This window comes from Anopheles bellator, chromosome 1, assembly GCF_943735745.2.
Source record: "Anopheles bellator chromosome 1, idAnoBellAS_SP24_06.2, whole genome shotgun sequence".
Classification (NCBI taxonomy): domain Eukaryota; kingdom Metazoa; phylum Arthropoda; class Insecta; order Diptera; family Culicidae; genus Anopheles; species Anopheles bellator.
In genome coordinates, this window is record NC_071285.1 from 21244651 (window position 1) to 21268622 (window position 23972).

A 23972-nucleotide genomic window follows, 5' to 3' on the forward strand; every position below is an offset into this window, starting at 1 on the left:
AATCAATTTACATTCCACAAATCGGCGTAACGGTTTATTTTCAACAATACTATTAGAACATGGTTTCCATTACAATCTAGCGTTGTTTGTTGGTTTATTCGTATCAAATTGTGTTATGTTTATTTGCAAGTACACTTTAGGAAGGAAACCTTCCTGCGTTTGCTGCCCCAAACCCCCATTTCAATACACCAATGAAAAGGGCCCCACCAGCAGAAGGCCATTTTGAATATACATGGAGGAGTGCCTTTGTTTTCAATATTGATTAGTTTATTATCCTGCTGGTGCACCAAGCGCCTCTCGTCATTGTTTGATTGTTTCCGGTTGCCGGTTGAGGCAACTTTTCTCCGCTCTTTCAGCCATAGCGAGTAATACCTTTATTCATTTGCCTGCCCTAGTTATGCTTTGACAACTTAGTACAATTATTAAGGAATTTGTAAAAGTTACCTGTTTTAACGTTTAGCTCAATCACCCTAATCTTTCCAAGAGCCTCAATCTTATGAGGCACTTTCCTTTTTTCTCTCTATCTCTTTTTCTCGACCAAAGCAATGTTTCGCTTTATTATTTAATTACATTTGAACACACTAGCACAATAACTTATCAATGAAATCGCTGGATGTCCTTCGTAGGGAGGCACGCGTGTTTGTGTCGTTTGTTTGCGTACTGGGAAACATGTCGTCTGCTGTCGATGGACGGATGTGCATCTTCAACTTCCGCAAGCGTCTTACGGCTGTGCGTCGCCACCGATGTGCGCGTGCTGCTGAGGCACAAAGTTCAGCACCTCCTCGAAGACAAGTTCTGTAGGAAATAAACACAATTAGCAACGGACCGGTATATTTGGATGTCGCAGAAGCATACCCTTCCACCGTTCGACGGGGAGGTCCATATCTTCGAAGCTTTGATCGTACAGCGACGATGTCGGCTCATCCGATGGGTCCGCGTACTTTTCTAGATACCTAAAACACGCCGATGCATACGGTGGGTAATTGGCAAGTAATGCGTTTCTGGTGTCAACTCAAAATACTTACTGATGGGCCAACGCTTGTTCGGCCGTTATCCGTTTGTCGGCATCGAGCTCCAACATTTTCTCCAGCAAATCGATGGCAAGAGAATTCGCTCCGCGGAACACATCAGTGAAGTTGCGCTTCTCTGTACGCGGTAGCGAACGAATGTAATGGCGGGCCTGAAAGAAAGAACATTGATTTGATGTTACTCGCCATCGAATGTATCGTCACAAGTTATGCTAATTATTATTTTGCTCATAAACTCTGCACCGCGATTCGCCTATATCCGTTGCACTACCTCTTCACTCGTGATCTTTTGCATTAGCTCATCGTTGGGTGTACCGCAGAAAAACATAACGCGGGTTAGGTGGTCAATATCTGAGGCCAGCCAATTCCAGGTTGCCGTGTCGTCGTCATTGTCGTTAGCGGCGTCAATAGTTTCCGCCAGCATTTATAGAATAATTGTGTGCCATCACAGATGATGCACGTTAAGCAAGGAGTGTTTGATTGAACAAAGATTTTAAAGTTAAGGTTTCCAACTTCAAATAGTCTTATGCTTACTACTTCGCATGCATGTAAGTTGAACAGTAAATTAGTAAAGAACGAGTTAGCAAAAAGTAGTAAGGCCCAATGATTGTAAAAATGTTTACTGGCTGCTATTACTACCTTTCATCATTGTTAATCTGTTTTTCTTCAGTTAAGATCGCCCTTTTGTAACACTCAGATGTTACAGATGAATGCAACATTAACCTATGTTACAAAACGCTAGGGAAAGAACAAGACCCGTTCAACCAGTATTGTCACAGCAGCCCCCCTTCTTGCCTGCCGAAATAGCTCAGTTGGGAGAGCGTTAGACTGAAGATCTAAAGGTCCCCGGTTCAATCCCGGGTTTCGGCAACGAAAACAATGATTTTTGCTTTTTTTCCTATCCAGATTCTACGTGTTTTCTAGTTTCAGTCCTGTTTTTAAATCGTTAAACTGTAACTTTTTGTAAACCTTGGGCACAACATTATTCAAAAAACAATTACTTTTTTAATTACTAAGGAGCAATAAACATTTTTAATAGCGACGATGTTTGGGGAAATTCGTATACCTTTTCATTAGGCCTACAAGAAAGCAGACAGCTTAGATTACCTACGTTGTAATTTCTTTCATTGAACGTCTGCTTGTTATTAGTCTCGATTGTTAACCTTCTTTTTGTTGGAGCCTCTTGTCAAAACAAGGGTGTCTTGTAAAATAAACTTATCCTTCCGTCAAAAATATGATATTTTTGTAAAAACAGTGGTCGGTTTGTTAAAACTTTGATTCTTTGATCGTAAATGCTAGTGTGAAAGCGATTGGGGCAATAATTGTCAACTCTTCGGGGTTTTGATAAAAGTACAAACTTCAAGCAAATACAAACCAAAGAAACAAGAAAACCAATGTGTTATCAAGCCGAACTGTGACTGCAGGATGTGTATGGCTGTAAACAGCTATCATTCATCCGCCGAAATAGCTCAGTTGGGAGAGCGTTAGACTGAAGATCTAAAGGTCCCCGGTTCAATCCCGGGTTTCGGCACACGACTAAGGAACTTCTTTTTTTTCCACGAGAGAGCGCCTCATTTGCCTTTTTTACACAATCGTAATCACTATGTGAATTGTGCTACATTTTATTTTAAAGTACATTTGTACATTTTAGATCAAATCACTGCTGAGAATGTTTACAAAAACGTGCAACAATACGTCAAACAATGTTTACTGATGTTATATCCATTTTTCATCTACTAGAGAGGACGGACAAAGCTGAATGTATTCAATACTACACCATCTACAAATGTACTATTAAATTATAGGAGAATGATGATAAATGTTCATATAGGCATCGATTAGTTCACAACGTGTAGCGCTGTGTCCGATTTCAAGTAGTCGACCGTCTGTAGTATTTAGCGTTATGTTATCAGTAAAGAGCTGCTATTTCCAGATGGAACCTAATTTCGAATGACAATAACAGTGTTGCTTGCCCAACCGTGTGCTATCCTTTATCTAAACAAGTAGCTGCTAACATGTGGTGTGCAGCATGCCATGAATTCACATGTAACACACGCCCCATCCCCACCCGCCGAAATAGCTCAGTTGGGAGAGCGTTAGACTGAAGATCTAAAGGTCCCCGGTTCAATCCCGGGTTTCGGCATAATTAAAACTTCTTTTTGGTATTTTGCGTTGTGGTTACAATCGATAAAATCTTATTATTGTGTTGCGATGGTTGATGGATGGAATGTATTTGAGGAAATCACCCCAAAACGCAGAATTAGACATGCGGATATGTGCAATAGCACTTGTTCATGCACTTCTATCTCAAACACGGAGGTATTAGCAGCCCTTATGAACAGATTGAACGACTGGCTGAGAGAAAAGCATCACCAGTCATTTCCCCAAACAGTATGCTCCACTGCGTAAATATAGCCACATGTCCATCCTACATTACCCGTCCCAAGATATGACGGATAATGTCTTAATCAAGAGCAAACGGCTTCTATGGGCATCAGGGGTCCCCCTAGACAGCCTCATGGTCAATGAAAACTGGTGCCGAAGGTGCCGGAATGGAATGATGATATGAGAACCCCCGTTCCGTGGTCCGTACAAAACCATGTATCTCCCAGCGCCGTTCGAGTAAAAGCAATCAAACGACATCAATCCAATAGAGAGCCTCTTTCGATTGCGGCAGCATACACGATGTCCGAAGAAAGAGAGCGTGATTGGGTGCTGAGGAAAAACCCACCAGACATTTTCGTAATTTTTCCATCCTTACGCACACGCCAGAGGATCGCCGGGAACGCTATTAAAACACCGGTCGTCGGATGACGATTATAGTAAAAACCGTTTACCGGTGGCGGCTCTGCCGGCCGGTCGGTGTGGAATGCCAAACCCGTCTCATTGAAATGTGTCTGGCCATAAAGTAGCAGGTTGCCACAAACTGGTAGAAATGAACTGGTAGCAACAGCGGCAACAATTCCAACAGCGAGAGCTGGCAGAAACATACATGCTGGAATCTGCAGAATGTAGTTCGAATTGGATATCAAGCCGTGATCGTCCTCTGTCTCATCGTCATCGTTGAGTCAATCGAACAGCGCGCGGAACACGCGCGACGGCGAACGAGAAATGTCACAATGGCACACTTGAGTAAATGCACTCGACGAGCGGGGAGGGTACATTTAACGCCCGGGGAATATTGTTGGAGCGATAGGTGATTGGCAAGATGGCCACTTATTGGAAACTGTCACATGGCATTCAAGCTTCCTCGTAATTCTGCCCAAGACAGTTAGGAACACATGTTTAGGAACAGGAAAAAGTCAAACTAATCTACTTTCGAACCGTGCCTCAGCCGCATTGTAATTTCAATGAAAAGTGCGTCTACGATGAAGACTTCCTCTTCTGTTGTACGCAAACATAATATCAGCGACTTTCCTTCACTTATCAGCAAACCGTCCTACAAAACCATGCTACCAACCAGACGCTACTGTTAGTCTGGCTAAGGGGGTTACTGTAAATGCTGGCTGTGGAAAATAAGATCTGCTCATTTGCCTGCCCCCTCGAGAGGGTGACAGATCGGCACGACCCTTCGAACTCCTCGCTGAGTCACGGAGTGGACTTGCTAATCACAAGCCTGCCACCCGACAAGCACACCAAAGTGGTGATCTGCTGCTCTCGTGACGATCATATGATGGATGCATTGCAAAAAAGCGGGCTAATCATCGTAAGTCCACCGGTCGTACTTGGTCCACTTGAGGAGGGCCCGCGAGTAATGATGTAAGTGCAGTAAGCTCAAAATGCAGACTCGTAATTGTGCAAAAAGAGGTACGTTACTTTCGATAATTATCTCTCTTTACCGAGCACCACACTCTTCGGCACGAGGGCCAAATTGAATCTTGGCGAAGGTTTTCCGAGCCACCAACATTGCTGTGACTGGAGATTGAAACGTTGGTTTCGGTGCTTTGCAGTCGCAGCCTTAGCCTAATCTTAGGTGTAAGAAACTAAACGATCAACAAACAGTTTGATAAGGGAACGCACCTACACAACGTTAGTTAGTTGATAACGGATAACCCGATATGAGAAACAAAAAAACCACAAACATACACTCTAGGGTGGGCTACTCACACTTTCCGAGGAGATTTTCGCCATAAACTCATCGTTCGGTGTGCCGAGTATCTCCATGATAAGGTTTAGCTGATGGATGTCTGTAAAAATGTGGTGGTGGGTTGGTTTGTTGCGTTGCGAAATGGTAGCGGAGCCCCGCAGTAGAATCGATTGTTTGCGAGTGAAAGAAAATTACGAAAAACCGAGAACGGAACGCGATGGGTTGTGGTGGGTTAAGTTAGCAAGATGTTAGTGAAGGGACCTCCCCCCTCCCGAAGGTGTTGGGCGCGATAATAATGGCACCTACATAAGCAACCACCGGGCCCCGCGATCGGACAAACGATATCTAAAAAGCAGTATTACGGTGTGGCACGGAAAGGGTCCGGGAAATCGTTGTTATGCCCTCACCGAAAGCAAACGAAAATGGAAGCAGCACACAGACCCACAAGGTGCGCGATAGTGAGCGTGGTACGGGGATAGATTGACCCCGCGTTCGGTCCCACCACCCTCCCCCCCAGGGGTGTATTGTTTTGCCCGAAAAGGATACGGTCCGTGCCGGGGAACAGAGTCCGGCTGGTCAGCAGCTCCGCCATGATGCAGCCGACCGACCAGATGTCCACCGTCTGGTTGTAGTGCATCCAGTTGAGCATAATTTCCGGTGCCCGGTACCAGCGGGTCGCAACGTAGCCGGTCATTTCGTTCTCGGTGGGGCGCGCCAGCCCAAAGTCCAGTATCTTCAGCTCGCAGTCCTCGTTGACGGCAATGTTGGACGGTTTCAAGTCCTAAAAGAGAGTGAGACAGTCAATGAATGAATGAATGAATGAATGAACGAGACCAAAAAACCTCGTGACTTCGCTACACTGAAATCGATTTTTTAATTTCGCCCACGGAAACAGAAATCTCCGTCGACCCCTTTACAGTGCGTGACAAAAGTAGGGCATCCTGTCTCCTTGTAACCGAAGCAATCGAAGCTACCGCAAGGAGGATGATTGAACCGAATCGTAAGTGAGAAAGAATCACTCAATGGTTAATACATTTCAAAGTTTCACAAACAATACGTCTAGAGAGCATAACGAAATCCAAAACTTTATGCTTTCTTTGTGAGGGCCGAACTGTAGTTTTCTGCTGTCGAGAAACCGCTTCTTGTCACTCTGTGGGCCATAACACAGAGCGACACAGGGCGGTGTTGTGGCCATAAACTACTCCATTTTGGGGCGCCGTCATTCGACACGCCACCCGATGATTAATGGCGCGCCATAAACCTTTGATGGCCCGGGGTGGAGGGCAGGGCACCTACCCTGTGTATGATACCGGCACTGTGGATGTACTTCAGGCCGCGCAGTATCTGGTAGACGAGGAACTGGACGTGCTCGTCCGAGAGGCGCTGGGTGCGGATGATGTTGTTTAGGTCGGCCCCCATCAGGTGTGTGACCAGGTAAACCTGCTGGAAGGACTCGAGCGTGTTGCCGCCGGGATGGAACACATCCAGCAGCCCGATGATGTTTTCGTGGTTCATGTGCTTCAGCATACGCAGCTCGCGGTAGGTTCGCTTGGCGTGGACCGCCGACTGGAACGGGCGGGCCAGTTTCTTGATGGCCACCTTCACGTTGTGCTCCGTGTCCATGGCCGAGCTGAAACGAACGGACCGATTGACGAATTAGTAGTGACAGCAGGTGTAACTATCGACCGTGCATCATGGCGGCGCTTGTGGAGGAAAACCATGCGAATAGATATTTCTTTTACCTCCTAACACCTAACCACTCAGCGTCGACCCATGCATTGCTAAGGATCTTGAAACAAGTGGTTTTTTCAATAAATTACAGAATTATAACAGAATGGAAACGAACTTTTTATCTGGTAGAGTGCGCGCTGTCTCATTGATGTGCTTAAGAGCAAGGTCTGAAAAATTGTACCACAGACCGGAATTTTTACAGTTCTACCAGGACAATACGACAAAAATTAAATGAATGAATGCTGCTTACATTTCAGGAACAAAGTGCAACCATTAGAGCTGGCAGGAAGAGATAAGATAAAAAGGCGACACTAATGATACGCACAGACACAGTCTAATTGCCCACCGAACGGACGGTGCTTCGTTAAAAGTAATTGCATCCATCCGACGGTAACCATTTGTTTTCTTAAACGACTAAATTTGCACCCAAGAGACCACACCACCGTAACCGAGACCGTAACGATCCGCGCGAAGACACATTTATCTGACGCTCATCGCGCCCGTGGCCGCGACCCGGCCTGGCATCGGTTACCGAGATCGCGGTGCTTCCGGGAAAGCGTGTCCGGCCACCGAAGGGCGGCAGCACAAGGTAGTCCCTTTCCTGCGGACGGTTTAAGAACTGCACACAATATTATTACCGGTAACCGGTGCGGCCCTGGTGGGCGCACGATATAAACAAAACGAGAAATCGCGGTCCGGTCGCGGTCGGAGAGAGATTTATTTTTAGTAACCCGAGCGCGAGCCCCGCGTGAAGATTCAGTTCGAGAAAGATAAAGTATGCTCCCCGATCGGGTCTCTCGGCGAGGTGGTCAGGGTCAGCTAGGGCGCCGGAACGTGACCATCGCAGGCAAAAACGTTTCTGCTTCGCTCGTCAAGTAAAACGAACCAGGAACGCGGTGGGCCAGCGGCTAATTATTCACACCTTGCCAAACCGCGTTCCTTCACAACAGTTGTTTATCAGAGGGATGCAGCACAAACAGAGGAAAACCAGATACTGTTTGCCTATTGACAATTGGAACAAAATGTGGTTCGAAACAATTTATTGCCTCCAATAGCGATGCAGGTGGGTTAGAATGAAAAAGTATCAGCAAACAGAAACATTAGGCAGAACCCATGCAAATGGTCTCGTGAATTCCTTAACTGATGGCGGAAAGGTTGTGTAACAAGTTTCCGTCTAGCTACCGATCGTGCTATTAGTACCGGGACAGCTTTAACCGACAACCCCTTGAAACCCACGACAAACCACAAATTCAAAGTCTTGGATTTGGGTTGGCGATTGGGACGAGCGGCGAACTCTGGCGTTTACATGAAGCTTTTGTCAATATGTCATCCGATAAGCCCTGCAGCGTATCTAAGAGTGATTTAAATCAATCAATCAAGCACAATGCACAATTCGCATAACATTGAGCGGTCACAAGAAAGATCTGATCCTGATTGTTGATCATTCGAAACTGTTAAAAGCTAGACGGGATGGTACACCGTAAACGCCACCGTGTTACAGTTTGTAACCATTTAGCAATTACGAGCTACGATGCACATCGGGGGTCCTGTCTTATCGGCGGGGCTATCAACTGACAAACATCATCATTCCCGGTCCCCGATGACATCGCTGTTTACCGTTTCCTGAACATGCAAATAAATTGCGATTAAATTATCAGCAGAGCACATCGGTGACCGCTTGGGGGGAGGATGCTTCCGCCGTACTTCAAATCTCGTTTAACACCTTCCGTGAATGGAGTAAAAGTACATTCGGAAACGGGCAAGCGGAGAGGCCTTACGTCCGGATGGCAACCGGTCGGTCGGTCGATCGGTCGGTGAATCGAATGGTAACACCATTTCATTTGGGCCAATTACTGGTTGCTTATCCTTTTGAATGTTTTCAAATTTTGTTCTGCATTGAAAGGGTCTTTTCGTATGATATGTTCCAGAGACAGAGGTGTTTTCTCCTACTGTTTGACATTCGAAATCTGTTTGATATTATTTCGAACTTCGACTATAGGCTATTTACAGTTACTTTCTACGAGCAAGGAGCAATTAGAATGCATTCAAATATGAGCCTTTGCCATGGAATTGTGGTCGAATCGAATCGATCGAATGACGGTCGAATAAGCTGCCGTATTTTTTTGAGAGGTTTTGTGAAATCCTTCAATAGGCTAGCAGGGTTCAATTCCTCTTCCACTTACATTGTGACAATAAAGTATCCGGAAATTTGTGATTTAAAAAAAGGCTTTATTAGATTTTCGATTATTTTGTGGCGTTGCTACACATGTCAGTGACTTATGGTGAAAAGTTCGGCCTAAACGAAACCCAAAAGTCGCGAAAATTGTTGAACAGACCACATGCATACGACGTTTAAGATCGTTGCTTGAGTGCGAATTTTTGTCCAAACATCTACAAACTAATGATGCCAAAGCCACCGTATTGCCCAAATCTGGCCCCCTGAGGCCTTTTCTTGTTTCTAAAATTCAAATTACCGCTTTGTGATCAATTAATTTAGGAGAAGACAAGACAAAACATAGAAGCCGATAAGACAAAACACGTTCAAGCAAAACAGCTGTAAAAAGTAAACTGAGCTTTAAAAATAGCTGAAATTTTCAACATAAGTGAGTGACATATGTAGCAACATTACGCAACAAAAAAATCAAAAATAAAAAAAGCATTTTTTTTAAATCACAAATTCCCGGTACTTATTTGATAGAATGTATTCCCATGGGGCGGCAGAAATCTTCACTAGCTGCGCAGGCCAACCAACCTTCTGTGGCGTCATCGAAGGGCGGAAGCAGCGGAAATGGGAGACATTATCATGGTCGCGTAATGCAAGGTATTCCACGAACCCGGCACTCTGCAGACCAGTCGCGAAACGTGGAACCGGTCTTGCCGGTGGCGTTCGTCGTGCACCTTATCTTATCTTATCCGGCACCCGCAAAACTGTCCGTCACATTTCTCGCTAAACACCATTTTCCTACCCCCTTTCGATTCTAAATCCGAATGAGGTGCATTTGCAACACTCTGTATGCTCTGCGGCCTACATTTCAAAACAATCACCCATTCGTCGTCGGCCCCGTTCCCGCCGGCAGTTTCAGTGCCGTATTTGTTTCGACCGACCGACCGTTCGTTGTTTTTGTTGACCATTAGAGCGCGCGGGATCAATAGGACAACCTCAGCGCAATGCGGGGGTTAATTTTTGCCCCAATCGACAATTTGCAAGGTTACGAGCAAGATGCCCCCCTCGTCAACGCCACACCGTTCGCCTCAGTCCCGCGAATTGGGTGTGTTTCGTGCGAAACGTAAGCTACTCTTGAATGCGATCGTGATCGTGACAATCGTCGTGATTGGCCTCAACGTGCATTTGTGGGATTTTTTGTGGTCAATCAACGAGCGCCTTTGCTCCTTTCAATTACGCGCTCGATAAAGAATTTGTAGGTTTTTATATCTATTGTGGAGTCATGGGCCGGGATCTGGTATAGCATCGGCCACGGAAAGGAGTGTGGTGCACACGACCTCCGTCGTGACCTGAATGTAGTTTGGGATACGTTTCCACAGGTTGTCACTATCCACTATTTTGCGTGAGACACCCTAAGGGTGGAAACAGCACCCAGCATCCAATGACGTCACAAGCGTTTGAATAAAAACATGAAAAATGGTTTCCTTTAGCAAACGACAATCTCTAATGTTTCCGATTACTGCCCATTAAACAACGAACGAGACACATGGCATTGCATTCGAAAAGTTGAAACTTTGGTGTGAAGTTGGCACTGCGTCGCATCGATCGCGCGCGGATAGGAACCGAATTATAATAGCCCCCAGCACCGTAAACCTGCGGCGCCCTCTGCTGGTACCGAAACCGGTTTGTTGTGCAAACAAAACCCGGGCGCGATTGCCGAGGGGAGTGTGGCGGCCGTGTCGTGCGGCGCGACGGGTTGGCCTGAATGGGACCCGACCGACGTCAGCACCGGGCAGCTGTGCGTGTGCGTTCATTCAATCGAAATGATCCCGGGCTATGGCAGCATCCGGTGCGGCAATCCGCGTGTGTGCTTGTGAGGGAAGATGAATGACATTTGACCTTCTCCTAGCAACGTGTTTGCCAGCGCTTCTCCGAAACCAAAACAACGCTCACGGAAGTGATGATCCGAGGCGCGCCATAGGGCGACGTGGTCCAAATTGAAGGACACAAGTTCGTTGCAACAGATTCATCGCCCCTGCCGTAGGTTTGGGGTCCTAAAAGTGTGCCATCTTCACAGTTCCCCCCAAATCATAAGCCAAGCAACCCGAATGGTGTCCGTCGGTCTGCAAGAAAAGCGGGATGATTGGCAGTCGTAGATGGAATCCCCGGACTCCCCCCGTTGAAGGTTGAGCGATAAGATACCTACCAAACCTGGCCGTACGCACCGCTACCGACGGGCGTTAGCATCTGGTACTTGGACGGCACCTCCCATTCCGTTTTGTTGATTTCGGTTTTGTAAAACTCGGGCATCCTGACGGCGGTCTCGTGGATCAGTGGGTTCTGGCTGAGCTCTCGTCGTCGGTCTTCTACTACTTTCGGATACTCGAACCGGCCGCCGAATTGTGGCCACCACCGAAGGAGATCCGATCGATGTGCACACGGGCAGAGTTCCGCCGACAGCACTATTTGCCCTGGTATTTGTCAAGCGGACACCGGTCCGTGTGGGGCGGTGGTAATTGTTGAGATAAGAGCATACAATTTGACGTTCACAATGTTCCGGACACACACGCAGCGACCACACACATGCACCCGGGCCGGACGACGTCGTCGGCGGGCTCTCGCAACTGGTTTTAATTATAGTTGTACGACGAAGAGCCCGAGCCCACGGGGCTTATCGGCGGTTCCGATCACACAATTTTCACACTGGCACACAAACACGCTGGGCGGTACGTAAATCTTCATGCCCTCGAGGCCCTTCGGTAGGTGCTGCGTATCGGCAGGGGAAGAAAAGTGGTGTCGTAGATGTTGGGATTAGATACCAGGATACGGTAATGGCCGACAACGGATTGCTACGTAATGATGCCGCCGGTCACTTGTTTAACATGTTAATTCGACGTCACCCTGGCCTCCCGTGCCAGGAGGTGCACCAGGTGGGCAGAGAAGCGCCACAGGATCGGCTAGCCAGCCGCGAGACAACAATTCACTACACACTCCGCCCGGCCTCGACCACGTCACAAGCGCCCTAAACAACGGTGGGTGGAGCAGCTAAAAAAATATTTTTAGATTCCAACGCCCGCCGCCCGCGGATGTTATTATGAGAGAGGCCGAAGAAAAGCCGGAACAGTTGACCGTCCTTCGGTAGGGTTAAAGGTCGCGCCACCCAACGTTGGAGCGTGAACAAGGGCGCGGGAAGGAAAACACTGCAAAGAAAACGCACCGGTAACAGGTGATACCCGTCGGACGGAAACTAGTGGAACGCAGATGTTGCTTCACCACCAACAATTGGCCAGCCGCACTGTGGGGAAATGGCGGTCATAAACCGACCTTAAAAACTGGGGGTTTCAGTTAATCCAAACCGGAAAACGCGTCCGAATACTTTAGCCGGAAAACGTAAACTTTACCCTTTACCGCGTGAAACGTCAAATTTACAATTTACTGGCCAACTTCAGACTTCGAACCAGACTCTCTCTCTCTCTGTTCCTCTCTCTGACTCTCACTGTGTTGTTTCTTTGCGTTCCCGGTCTCTGAACACAAGTACGATACTATGGAAAAAAGGTGTGCTATGGGTCATAGAAATATTTTAAAAACTGAGGATTTTAGTTACATTTTCCTAAAATAGATAAAAGATTTTATAGCGATCGTTCAAACAATAGTTCGGGGTTTCGGTACTTCGAATGATAATAGTTACTTGTTTTTGAATTGGGTAAAGGAAAGCACATACGCAATCGGTAAAGTTCCTCGATCATTTGATATCCTTTTCTACACTCATAAGGCATTAGATTTCAGAATCAGAAATTCCATATTTGCAGACGATTATGCACTAACACATTTTGGTTCATACAGATTGCATATCTCATAATATCTAAAAAGAGGTTTTTTATTATACTTGAAACCTGTGTGTTTTACACACAAAAATTAGAATTTAATCAAAATAGAAAACATAACGTGCTAAGAAAACAAAAGCGTTAAAAAAAGTCAACAGATTCTTCCTAAAATTAAATATGTCCGTCTGTTCAATACAAATTTACCACTGTGAACACGTGCCGTGTCGACTGTCAAACCGTGCAGGGCCGTGTTGCCAGAGCTGCTGCAATTTAGCATGGCTTTTTACTGATTAATAACGATTTGTTAGTGATCAATGATGATGCGTAGTGATGATAAACAATTTGTTTAATAATGTTTATGCTCAGCTCGTGCATTGATGGCCGTATAACGCAATGTCCCTTTAATTACGTACACAATATTTCGTCTTTTCGGGATAATAGTCATTTGTGCATACCTTGTTTTATTTTAAAGGTTATATATTTCATTACATAACATTGTTTGTTAGTGGAAACATAAAAATGTTTCCATTGAGCCAATGGCTGAAAAAATGGTAGCACCATGAAAAAAAAGAACTGATTTGCCGAAACCCGGGATTGAACCGGGGACCTTTAGATCTTCAGTCTAACGCTCTCCCAACTGAGCTATTTCGGCTACGCCCTAACCTTACGTTTATAGCCGTTTATAAGCGCAGTGCTCACCTCCGAATACATGAAACAAGAAGTATTACGAAGGCGCCAGTGTTGCCAGCAATGTACACTATGTGCTGGCTACGTACGTTTGATTTGAAATCATTCTCTTTTTCCGTTGCCAACAGAAACATAAAAACAAAATAAACAGTAACACAAAGTACACGTTTTTTATCACGAAAAACTATTTATTACAAAAATATATATTATCTTACAGCGCCAGTAAAGGACGGGCAGGGGAAAAAATAATACATCTCAACAATTGATCGCCGATCCTGACAAACTGATCACCACCCTTGCTACGATCCGCACACGGTATCACGGTGTGTGTTGCGAAGATGGAAATACCGAAAGGAGCGTTCATTTCTGAACATTTTCCTCCAACAATCCTAGGGGCGCCGGGTCGCCCATTCAGTCTTCCCGGAATGCTTCGTTGGTGTACGTCGTTGTGCCCGGCTTTTCCGGCATGGCACACGGTGGCATGTCCAGTGGATCCTTTTTGCCGCTCTCTTCCACCTCGATGGACTCGACCGGCGGGTCCGAGTAACGGTAGCGCATCGCCAGCACCATAAAGAGTCCCATGTCGAGGAACATGAGTGCGGCGAAGAGGAAAAACTCGAGTGCCTGTGATTGGACGAACTTGGCTTCGGCAATAAACACCACCAGCATGTTACCGATGGCGACCGTGAGCAGCCAGAATGCCTGAATGACCGATTTCATGCTTTCCGGTGCCTGCGAGTACGAAAACTCTAGACCGGTAATCGAGAACATCACCTCCCCGGCAGTAATGACGACGTACTGCGGCACCAGCCAGAGCATGTGGACGGAGTTAGACGGAGTGATCGTGTGTTTTTGAAGATTCTGAAACGAACGATAAGGCGCTCAAAATGAGTTCGAGCTCGATTCACTGAACATTTGTAAAGCGAATCTCAAGAAAGTACTCACGAATTCGTTCTCCAAAACTTCGTCCAGCAGCAGCGTGTAGACGCCTCCGACGCCTAGCTTCACAGTGGAGATTTGACGATTCCCGACATAGACACCGTACTCTCCATCGCTGACGGTCAGCGGGTCGTGCTGGTTGAGCGAAATGTTGTAGCTGATATCACCGATCGTGGCGTGGCGCAGTACCACATACTTGGCCGTTTTCACATTCGCCAACAGCCGAACCCGGGGCAATCCATTCCGGTCCTTCTCAGCCGTATCGGCAAACTCTAGCACCTCGATTTGGCCACCCTTCCACCCGAGGAAGTAGCTGGTCGCTTGGCCCGGTTGCAACCGGAACGCTCCGCTCACTTCGCTCGCATTTTCTCGCACACAACCTATTTCGCCCGTTTCGGCCCGAAACTGAAATGTCACGTTGGAGGCGATAGTTCCTGGCTGGAGGTGCAGCGCCTCGAAGACCCCTCGCGAAGGCACGCTGAAGCTGGTCAGATTCTGCATGTCACTGTGGAACCGATAATCGCACGGTAGTCCGTTGAAAACCCGGAGCTGAGCTTCGTGGGGCGCCGGCAACACGGCATTGGTACGATCGAGAGCGATCTCAACGAAGCCGGACAGTACGAAGGCGGCACCGGCCAACACGCCACCGAAGGACAGTTTCTGCAGTGGCCGACGGATACCAATCTTTGACAACCCCGGGTAGACGACGCTCTCGAACACCGGGATGAACGCCAGGATGAGCAACGGATTGATGACCTGCATCTGGTCGGGCTTGATGGTGAAACCGCCCAGCTCTCCGTTCATGCGCGTGGCCTGGAACGTCCACCGGGATCCTTGCTGATCGAACAGCGCCCAGAAGACGGGCAGTGGTATGTAGAGGATGAGAATTTTCAGCAGCGACTTAATGTCCCCCACGATTCCCTTGCCGTACTTCGCTTCGGCGTAGTCCAACCAGTGCTCCCGCTTGCTAGCCGAGGTCTTCTCCTCCGACCGCACCGACAGCGCATTGGCGATGCACTTGAACACCAGCACGATCATGTTACCGGACGGTTTCTTGATCGTGTACATCGCACGTCCACACACAAAGATCACGATCGACAGGATCATCAGAGCGGCCGGTACACCGAAGGCCAGCGAGAAACAGTTCGCATCCCCAAAACAGTGCACATCTTCGCGCAGGATCGGGGTCAGCGTGGTAGAGATCAGCGATCCTGCGTTGATGGCGAAGTAGAAGAGCGAGAAAAACTTGGCCAACTGCGCGGCCTGCTCGGGAAGCTTGAACTGATCGCCGCCGAATGCGGACACGCACGGTTTGATGCCACCGGAACCGACCGCTATGAACAGCAGCCCCAGCACGGTCATCGAGCTGGAGCGGAAAGGAAAGAGGAATCGATTAGCATGCCGATTAGCGGGAGGCCAGGGGTTCCGGGAGAGCTCACGTCGCGGGTAGATTCAGTGGGGGGATGGCACCGAGGGCGATCAGCGTGCTTCCGGCGCAGTACACAATCGACAGGTAGAGGATGGTCTTGAACTTGCCGAGCCAGCTGTCGGCCAGAATGGCGCCCATCATCGGGAAGAAGTACGCCAGGCTGGTGAAGATGTGGTAGATCACGGTGGCTGTGTCCGCGCTGTACGCCAGCCGCTGCGTAAGGTAAAGGGCCAACACGGCTACAACGGTAGAAAGGGGTTTGTTAGTGGCTTGGCTGCAGCACGGGCCAGGTGGCTAGGTCACTCACTTCGCATGCCATAGTAGTTGAACCGCTCGCTGAACTCGTTGCTGATGATGAAAAATATTGATCGCGGATATCGCACGGGCTGTGGAGGAATGAAGAGATAGAGAGAGAGAGTGTTTGGAAAACATGTCAACACTTCAACTTCTGATAAGCGGCGAGTAGCGTTTTACAACTTTTACAAACAAAAAGGTGTGTGCCATAACTGGGCGAAGGCAGGACAATGGACACGCAGCACGAATGTTTTCCCTATCAGCTCGGTACGTAATCGAAGCACGGTCGCGGAAGATATCTCGGCGCGAAACGCGCCCCGCATCACACTGTTTGGCGCATTTCTACATTTTTTCGTGTGCGCCTGCAGCGAAAAGGGACCTCTGGTATCGGGTTCTCGGGGCACACACGTGCCACTTTCATATGCGTGTGGGTCACGATAACGGTTGTCGGTTGGTGTTTTAGTTTTTCTTCACCCCCCCACTCCCGCGCTTGGTGTCTGATAGAATTTTGTTTCTGCACATTGCCGCATGCCGCATGAAAGGGTAAATCCGACGAGTGGAACTTCCAAACGGGGTGCAACATAATCGAGGAAGCTTCATGCAGCCGAACTAGCTAACGTTTCCGCTGTTGAGGGAACTACTGGATGGCTGGTCGGTGGCCGCATAGTGGAGGCCCTGGGCTGCGCTCCAAAAGCAAAGGCGGAACTGGCTTTTGATTACCTTGCACGTTGTGGTAGCGCCAAAAACAGCCAGAGGCCTAATTCGGTCCAGGGCCCCGCACCAAAAAGGCCAATGCCAGGGCGACCGTCTGGACAAATGTTTTTTTTTTTGGTTGGTATGTTTTCTGTATGTAACGTTAAACAAAAAAACGTAAACATAAGCACCACCATGGTCAGGAAGGTACTAATGGGCCTCGTCCAGACCTCAGACCCGGCCAGCTCCGTGAAAACCGTGAAAAAGGCTCTGCAGCCTGTGTTTTGTAGTGCGTCACGAATCTGGCCGTATTGATTTTTGCAACAGCACCTTCGCTTCAATCGTTCACCGGTTCACCGGGCTGTTTGCCGCATTATCTCGAACGAATGCCAATTTACATTCATCACTCCCAGAGAGCCGAATTGCAGTCACTCGGGGCTACTCGGTGCATGCTGCAATATGTTAGCGTGCAAATGCACCCCGGTGCCAAGCCTCCGGAAGGTCCGTCGGCTATTCATTATGCAACACTGCAACAATTATACATTTCAGCCCGGGGCCCACCGTTTCGGTATGATTTCGTTCCGTTTTTTGCGCCAAAGCGATGACCTACAAATCGCTTACGCCGATGACGTACGCAAGCGATCAACCCCATCAAATGGTGGCGGGCTAATACCAAAAAAAAAGCTTCACCTGCTGCTGATCGGGACACTAAAAGGCAATAATTGTGAGGAGTAAAAATCGGCTCCTCGGTGGCTTGTCAAAAGGTGACGCGGTGTGAAACGGCCCGTAACGAACTTTGCAGCTACGTTGCTCGATCGTCTCGCGGCGAGAGTAAAAGCGGGTCAATGTTACGCGAGTGCGTGCCCACCGTGGCTGGGGAATGGCCAGACGGCACCAGTACCGAACCCTTCGCAGCTATTAAGATGTGCAACGAAGTTGAAGATCAGCGCATCATTCCCACAGACCCAAACGTGATCGTGGTCTGCCAACGGAATGGGACGACGTTCATGGTCAGGATTGTTATGCTGCGTGGTTCGATGATTCGATTAGTCCGCTGTGCCGCTGTGGTGCAAGGAGACTCATGGCCGAATTGGATTCTTGTGACGGCAAGGTGAGTGCGTTGGTGCTGGCTAGAAAAGGAAAGAAGCGCGATCTGGTCAGGATACGTTTCGCGAAAAAAAAATGCAATATTCCATCGGACCGGACGTGGGTGCGTGGGTGAATCCATAGTTCATGACAACTCGCCCGAAGGACGACTCCATTTCTTCGCCATTTCTCACGGCCGCGGGCCGTAAACGGGCCGATATTCGTCGTGGGATTGATAAGAAGTAAATAAAAACTGGTTTACATTGGACCTCGAGGGTTAATCGGAATCGGTATTTGAATGCATGCGCGATGCATACCAATGAACGCGGAATACAATTCCGAAGATCACTAGTCCGTGATCGTTGTGGAGGCGGGAGCCTTGTTCCGTGAATGTCAGGGCTATTGGGTGGCACTTTTTATTGACATCCTCCCATTGTGGGACCTTTTTTTATTATGAAGGCGTCGAACATTTTTAGAGATTAGTTTTTACCAGTTTTTCTGTGTATGCACATCTAGTAATGGCGTTCCAAAAACACGATCACTACTAGAGAAAGAGAGAGAGAGCGATCGGAAAGCTCTTTTGTCGGCAAAGCAAAGTGGTGGCCAACAATCAAGAGTTTACAATTACCTTCTTCACTGAGCCGTGAAATAGCCGTCGCTTTGGGGGTTGCAAAAAGATGGAGATGTTCGCGCTGAAGGGCATCATAATTGGAAGCCCACCGAAAAAAAAAACACGCAAACACCGCGGTCTGTGAACCTAACCTCCACTTGATCCACTGCAAGATGCAGCGAAGTGATAAATTAGAGGTAAAAATGAGGAGCGCGCCACGTAAGCTATTCACTGCATTTGCTGGGCGGGAAAAGTGCATTTTTTTGTTTCGTTGCCCCCCACACTAATCGGTCAAACTGTTGATTAGGCTTCGGGCGGTGTCTGACTCACTCCGAAAAAGATGGTGGTCGCCGTGACGCCGCGTGACAATATTTACTGTAAACGGAACCGATTACAACTAATGCGACGGAGGCAGTAATTACCGGGGTGCTGTTAACTTCGAAGCGCGTCGAAACCATCTTGCCTGCGCCTGTGTATCTTATCGGTGGAAAATGCACTTTTTCGCAACGGATGCCGGTCGGAGCGCCAGTCTGTACTCGATCACACTCTTATCGGCCAGCCGGGATAGGTAAAGGTCGTAACCGGGTAGTAGAACGACGCACAATGTATCGCGCCTGCATGGAGCGCGCCGAGTGCAACGAACGCGGGCACGCCGCTAATTGTTCCCGTCCCGGCCAAGATTTGACTGTTCTCTCTCACTCTCACTGACTTTCTCTCACCGATACGGGGCGCGCGATGTATGCAAAAAGCTTATCTTCCGATCGAGGCTGCTATCGGGTTGCGATCGCACGACGGACAAAAGATGATCGCGCTCCGCACACAGCGATCAGCACTTCGACCACTAGTTGAGCTGGTTTTTGGGGCCACGGTCACTAACGAGCAACACCTTATCTTTATGCCCCAAAAAACCTCATTAGCGGACCTTCGCGCAGGTCACGGTTGATGAAACGCACTTTTTTCGGGGCCCGGGCCTCGAGACCGGCGATATCGAGATCGTGCGATCGGGGGAAAGATCTTCCGGGCGCAGGGCGCCTGTGTAGGGTGAAAGTAGATTCCGTTCGCGCCGTTGCCGCGGGACCAACGAATTGAGTGCGGTGTAGGGTTTTTCGGTTTGTTTCAAGCTTCCAATTTTACTACGGTCTTGCCGCCGCCATCGCGAACCTCCGGAAAGCAAACGGTTAATCGAGCTGCAGAGAGATGAGTCTTCTATCGCACACACCACCGCAAGTGCATTCGCATCGATGATCGATAGACCCCAACACTCACACCGCGATGTGTACTCGCCGTTTGAAAAACGCAACACAACGGCGCGACGAACGAACAAACGAATGGTGATCGCGGGTGATCGACGACAACAACAGCAGCGGAGGCGTCCGTCAAGCACAACGGTTGGCGGTTAACTGGAAGCTCAAGCCCGGCGGCCGCACCATAATAAAGGTGGAAAATTAATTTTCAATAACACTCGCTACACACCGCTGCGAGAGCCGGTCGGACCTTGTGTGGCTTACGCCGTGACATGCGTTTAAAGTGCCGGCCGGGGGGAGAATGGCTTACGCGCTGGTGGACACGGCCAACCGGATCGCCCCCCCCCGGATCCGGGCGAGGTGTTGGTCCAACACTCAGTCTCAACCCATTACGATGCGACGATAATGACGCGTCATACGAGGGTGATTCTAAGCCGTCGGATTATGATGATCCTAAACACAGGTTCAAAAGTTGAACAAACGCAACCACCGCAGCGCTGGGAATGTTGACGGAATTCGAACAGCGAAAGCATAACGGCGTGGCAGGAAGCGCTCGTGCTGCCTTTTCCCAATCTACGTAACTTATTTAGTGCGTACTGCGTCCATTTCATTCACTTCCTATCAGGCTGAGGTGAAGCTTTTGAATTTCAAATCTTTGTGGAGTGTGGGCAGTTTTCCGTGTTCCGTGCACTACTCCATTCGAATACGTTACGCGGTGAGCATACCGAGAAATGGAAAAGCTGCTTTGCAGTGGATTCAGTCTAATTGGTATTTTGACTAAAGCGCTCCTAATGACGCCACATCTGTAGTGCGTGAAATTTGATTCGATTCGAAGTTTTAATTGAAAACAGCCCGTTGATTGAAGTCATGCAACCACTAATGGTATGGCCTGGTGTCGTAGTCGTGTAGTTCCTGGGGAGCTGGTATAGAATCGATCCGAAAAAGTCTCCAAATATGCCGGTGCTTGGTAGTTTGAGTAAACAATCTATTTACACAACTTCTCTCGCCGTACTCGATGCGCCCTGTATCGTGGTCTGCGGATATGGTACGGGAAATGAGCGTTTGAGGCTCGCTGGTGGGAGTGCGATCTTGTATCTGTAAAATTCCCCGATGATGGGGATTTTCTAGGTATGTAAGACTGCCAGTAAAACATGAACCTGAGCTCCACGGCGGTGTTGTTCTTGGGTGGGTACGATACGATCGATCCGATCGTACCCAAAACACGATATGGTTTATCCACTGCAGAGAATTGTATTGAGTGGACAGTGAAGTCTCAAGCCTTTATTAGTAGTTTCTACCGGGTATGGATAGGTTCAACCGAAGATAACTTCAAGGTAATCCTTCAATCGCCTAATGCACAAAAATACGGCTCTCATTACTGAGGAAAAGAGGAAAGATAACCAACTTAGCTGCGAGCGGCACTGACTAAAAGCTAACAATTATCCATCCATCATCATTACCATCAGGTAATTGGCGCATCTGCTGGAGACTTAGTATTCTCACATGTTTGCCGACAGACGAGACTGTGTTTGTTTTGAGAATTCTTATCTCCAGCACCATCCGAATGATCCAACTGTTTTACATCGTAGACATTTCTAACGCCTTACACGGTCGCCCATTGTGTTAGCCGTGGTATTGTTCCTTTTGTAATAAATTTTTTATCCTTTTTATTTAAAAAAAACATTGGAGAAAGCTGTCACAAGAAAGAGGCAATGCTGGACATGAAGTAGTGAATCATTGTGATGGCCATATTCTCCATTCGGAACAGTTTGAATCTGTTTTTACACCGAGTTAAAATCGGGTTTTGGGTGATTAGAGTGGATATGTGTTTTACAATTGCTGAAATGTAAATATAGTAACGATTGAAATCCGACTAACGTTTTAGTGCCTATCATTCCAATCACAGTGAATTAGAACAGGAAAAGAAATGTTATCGAACGCGCGATCGATTTTTTACTCCAGAGGATCCATTAAATAATCACACGTTCAACAACAATTAAAACATTTCCTTCATTCTTGTGTGTGGTAAACAATAATTAACACGAACACCTGGTGTTGAATTGCCATTAATATCTGTATCAAAATAAAAATTACGACCATTTTTTGAACGTAAAAATGGATTAAAATTCTCAACAGTACTTTTTATACTCCATTCGAAAAGAGAGATCCATCAGTGGTGATATAAGAAGCACAGCAGAGTTGACCTACGATTTAAGAGCCTCACAACGCTCATAACTGATCATCTACAGTTTTCGGTGTGATGGCGCGTCATCCACGAGTCGTAGTGCTGCAACACGGACTGACATACTGACCGCGAGCCAGCCCGACTTCCAGAACCGGTTTAACCTTCCTCAACAATTCCGAGCACCACTTCGCGGCTCAGACGGGAATGTATGGTCGTTTGTCATTGAAAGCGACAACCAATAGGGGTTGTGATGGCTCGCGATGGTCTCAGGGTGAAAGCGAAAGTCTCTTCAGTCGCCGAGTGGCCGAGTTTGCAATGATCACTTTTTCCCCTGTTTTGGCCACTGTTTGCAACAGCCGCACACCGAACAATGCGACAGGATATTCGTAGTTTGTTCTTGTACTTTAGTCATTTTATGAAAAAAATCAAACACTGTAATACACTAATCGATCTGTAAGCATAAATATTTATTTATTATTTGTTTATTTGTTTATTTCATACACTTCATACTTCATACTTTCATAGCCTAGTTGACACTTAAATGTAACTTAAATATTAAAACATGAGACTAAGCCTAACATGCGTATGCTGTTTGCCCAACAGGGTCAGTTTTCCTATTTAACAATCCTACCTTCTACCGGGGGAAGTCTTTCGGAAAGGCAAAGGTTATTGCTTCCCTGGTACCCTGCGAGACAAATCAGGTAGTTGGCTTCTGTAGTTAGAAAGAGGCAAATTTAAGCTACTACTGCCAAACGCCTCTATAATTCAAAAGAAAAAAAAAGCCCGATCAATCTGCAGATACTAATCCAATAGCATCATTGTTGCAGGAAGAGAGTAAGCCACAGATCAAAGCATCACGCGTAGCCCAAATGTTAGTTCTTATCAGGAGAACCCGCCAACGTCACCGGTTCACAAGGCAATTAAGTATAGGCGCATGATGGTAGACGTAATGCGTGAGTCACATTGCCCGCTACAGTTTCACGTGCGTTGTAATTATTGATATCAGATCAATACGGTCGTCCAGCTCTTCTCCGGCGAGTCGAGCCAGGATCGAAGTTATCTTCGTCCACTAAGCACACCTCCGAAAATGTTGAGAAGGACGGAAGGAAATAAGGCACACACAGTGCCAATGACGTGTCCGGAAAACCACCAGTCACTGTGGGCCGGAATTATGCGTGTTGATCATAGGACGCAGATAATCAATATCTCATCGGGGAACGATTGGCTCATAATTGCCTTTCGATAGCTGTGGTTATCGCTAGCCGAATTCGTTGATATTACACGGTTTTTGGGGGTTTTCTATAAAAGCCGGCTAGTGAGAACGGTTCCATCTGAGTCGTTGTCGGTACTGTTCGCAGGAAGTCCACCGAGGTGCGCGTCGGTCCCATCAGGTTCAGGTCTTATTCCGGTGCAGGAGTTCACGGTAAGTAAGGTGTCGAACAAGAATGCTTGAATGGATGTCCTAGTGTTTCTAGTGTTTTCACGGTGAAAAATCAGTACCATTGAAGGTTTTTTTTGGAAAGTGATATTCATCTTTTTAAGCGACTCCAAATCAACATACGTAGCAGGTTGTAGAACTTCAAAAAAATGCTTGCCGCACGGACTACACAAAATTTTAGGTGCCAAACTCTTTAGAGTGATTCGTTAGTGAAGGGCTAACAGGGGTAGTGAGTGTGACCAATCGTGTGAAACAATCGATAATGACGCCGCACACGTTCCTATCACAATGATTGACGACCAATAAGGATCAAGGGATTATACGCAGTGCGGTCGATAAGTTCTCTACAGCTTGGAACTACAATATTGCCACAAGTCGCGCTAAGATCAGATGTTCAAAGGTGGTTACGTTTTTTGTGACGATCAGCAAACATATGTTTAAGTTATTGGCAATTTTAAGTCGTCCAGAAGAAAGCTCAACTTGGATAGTTGGGCAAAAGTGTGTGAACTGGTTTTGGACTCATTATTGGACAC

The 23972-nt window shown here is 47.5% G+C and overlaps 2 protein-coding genes and 4 non-coding genes across 10 annotated transcripts; 3 read left to right on the plus strand and 3 right to left on the minus strand.

The window, feature by feature from the left end:
- Positions 1-17: 17 nt before the first annotated feature.
- LOC131216826 (mitogen-activated protein kinase p38b-like) lies at positions 18-12484 on the minus strand. Of its 5 annotated transcripts, none has more exons than XM_058211407.1 (8): positions 12412-12484; positions 11217-11776; positions 6412-6745; positions 5662-5896; positions 5136-5215; positions 1026-1180; positions 856-953; positions 18-795 (listed from the first exon to the last, which is right to left on the minus strand). In XM_058211407.1, exons 2-8 carry the CDS (start codon positions 11318-11320, stop codon positions 722-724), a joined length of 1080 nt encoding a protein of 359 aa, XP_058067390.1. In that variant the 5' UTR covers positions 11321-11776; positions 12412-12484; the 3' UTR covers positions 18-721. The 5 variants fall into 5 exon arrangements, with proteins under 5 accessions (XP_058067390.1, XP_058067391.1, XP_058067389.1 ...); XM_058211408.1 differs by lacking the exon at positions 12412-12484 and adding an exon at positions 12335-12403; XM_058211406.1 differs by lacking the exons at positions 5136-5215; positions 12412-12484 and adding exons at positions 1300-1379; positions 12228-12398.
- Positions 1826-1898, plus strand: Trnaf-gaa (transfer RNA phenylalanine (anticodon GAA)). The gene has a single exon. It is a non-coding gene; the product is annotated as a tRNA-Phe (tRNA).
- On the plus strand, positions 2487-2559 carry Trnaf-gaa (transfer RNA phenylalanine (anticodon GAA)). The gene has a single exon. It is a non-coding gene; the product is annotated as a tRNA-Phe (tRNA).
- Trnaf-gaa (transfer RNA phenylalanine (anticodon GAA)) lies at positions 3099-3171 on the plus strand. The gene has a single exon. It is a non-coding gene; the product is annotated as a tRNA-Phe (tRNA).
- A 929-nt stretch (positions 12485-13413) lies between the features above and the next one.
- Trnaf-gaa (transfer RNA phenylalanine (anticodon GAA)) lies at positions 13414-13486 on the minus strand. Its single transcript has one exon. It is a non-coding gene; the product is annotated as a tRNA-Phe (tRNA).
- Positions 13487-13857: 371 nt separating this feature from the next.
- On the minus strand, positions 13858-19030 carry LOC131211395 (peptide transporter family 1-like). Its single transcript, XM_058204840.1, has 5 exons — positions 18995-19030; positions 16197-16275; positions 15900-16128; positions 14467-15826; positions 13858-14382 (listed from the first exon to the last, which is right to left on the minus strand). The coding sequence occupies exons 1-5, from the start codon at positions 19028-19030 to the stop codon at positions 13933-13935; spliced, it is 2154 nt and encodes a 717-aa protein (XP_058060823.1). The 3' UTR covers positions 13858-13932.
- Between the last annotated feature and the right edge of the window lie 4942 nt (positions 19031-23972).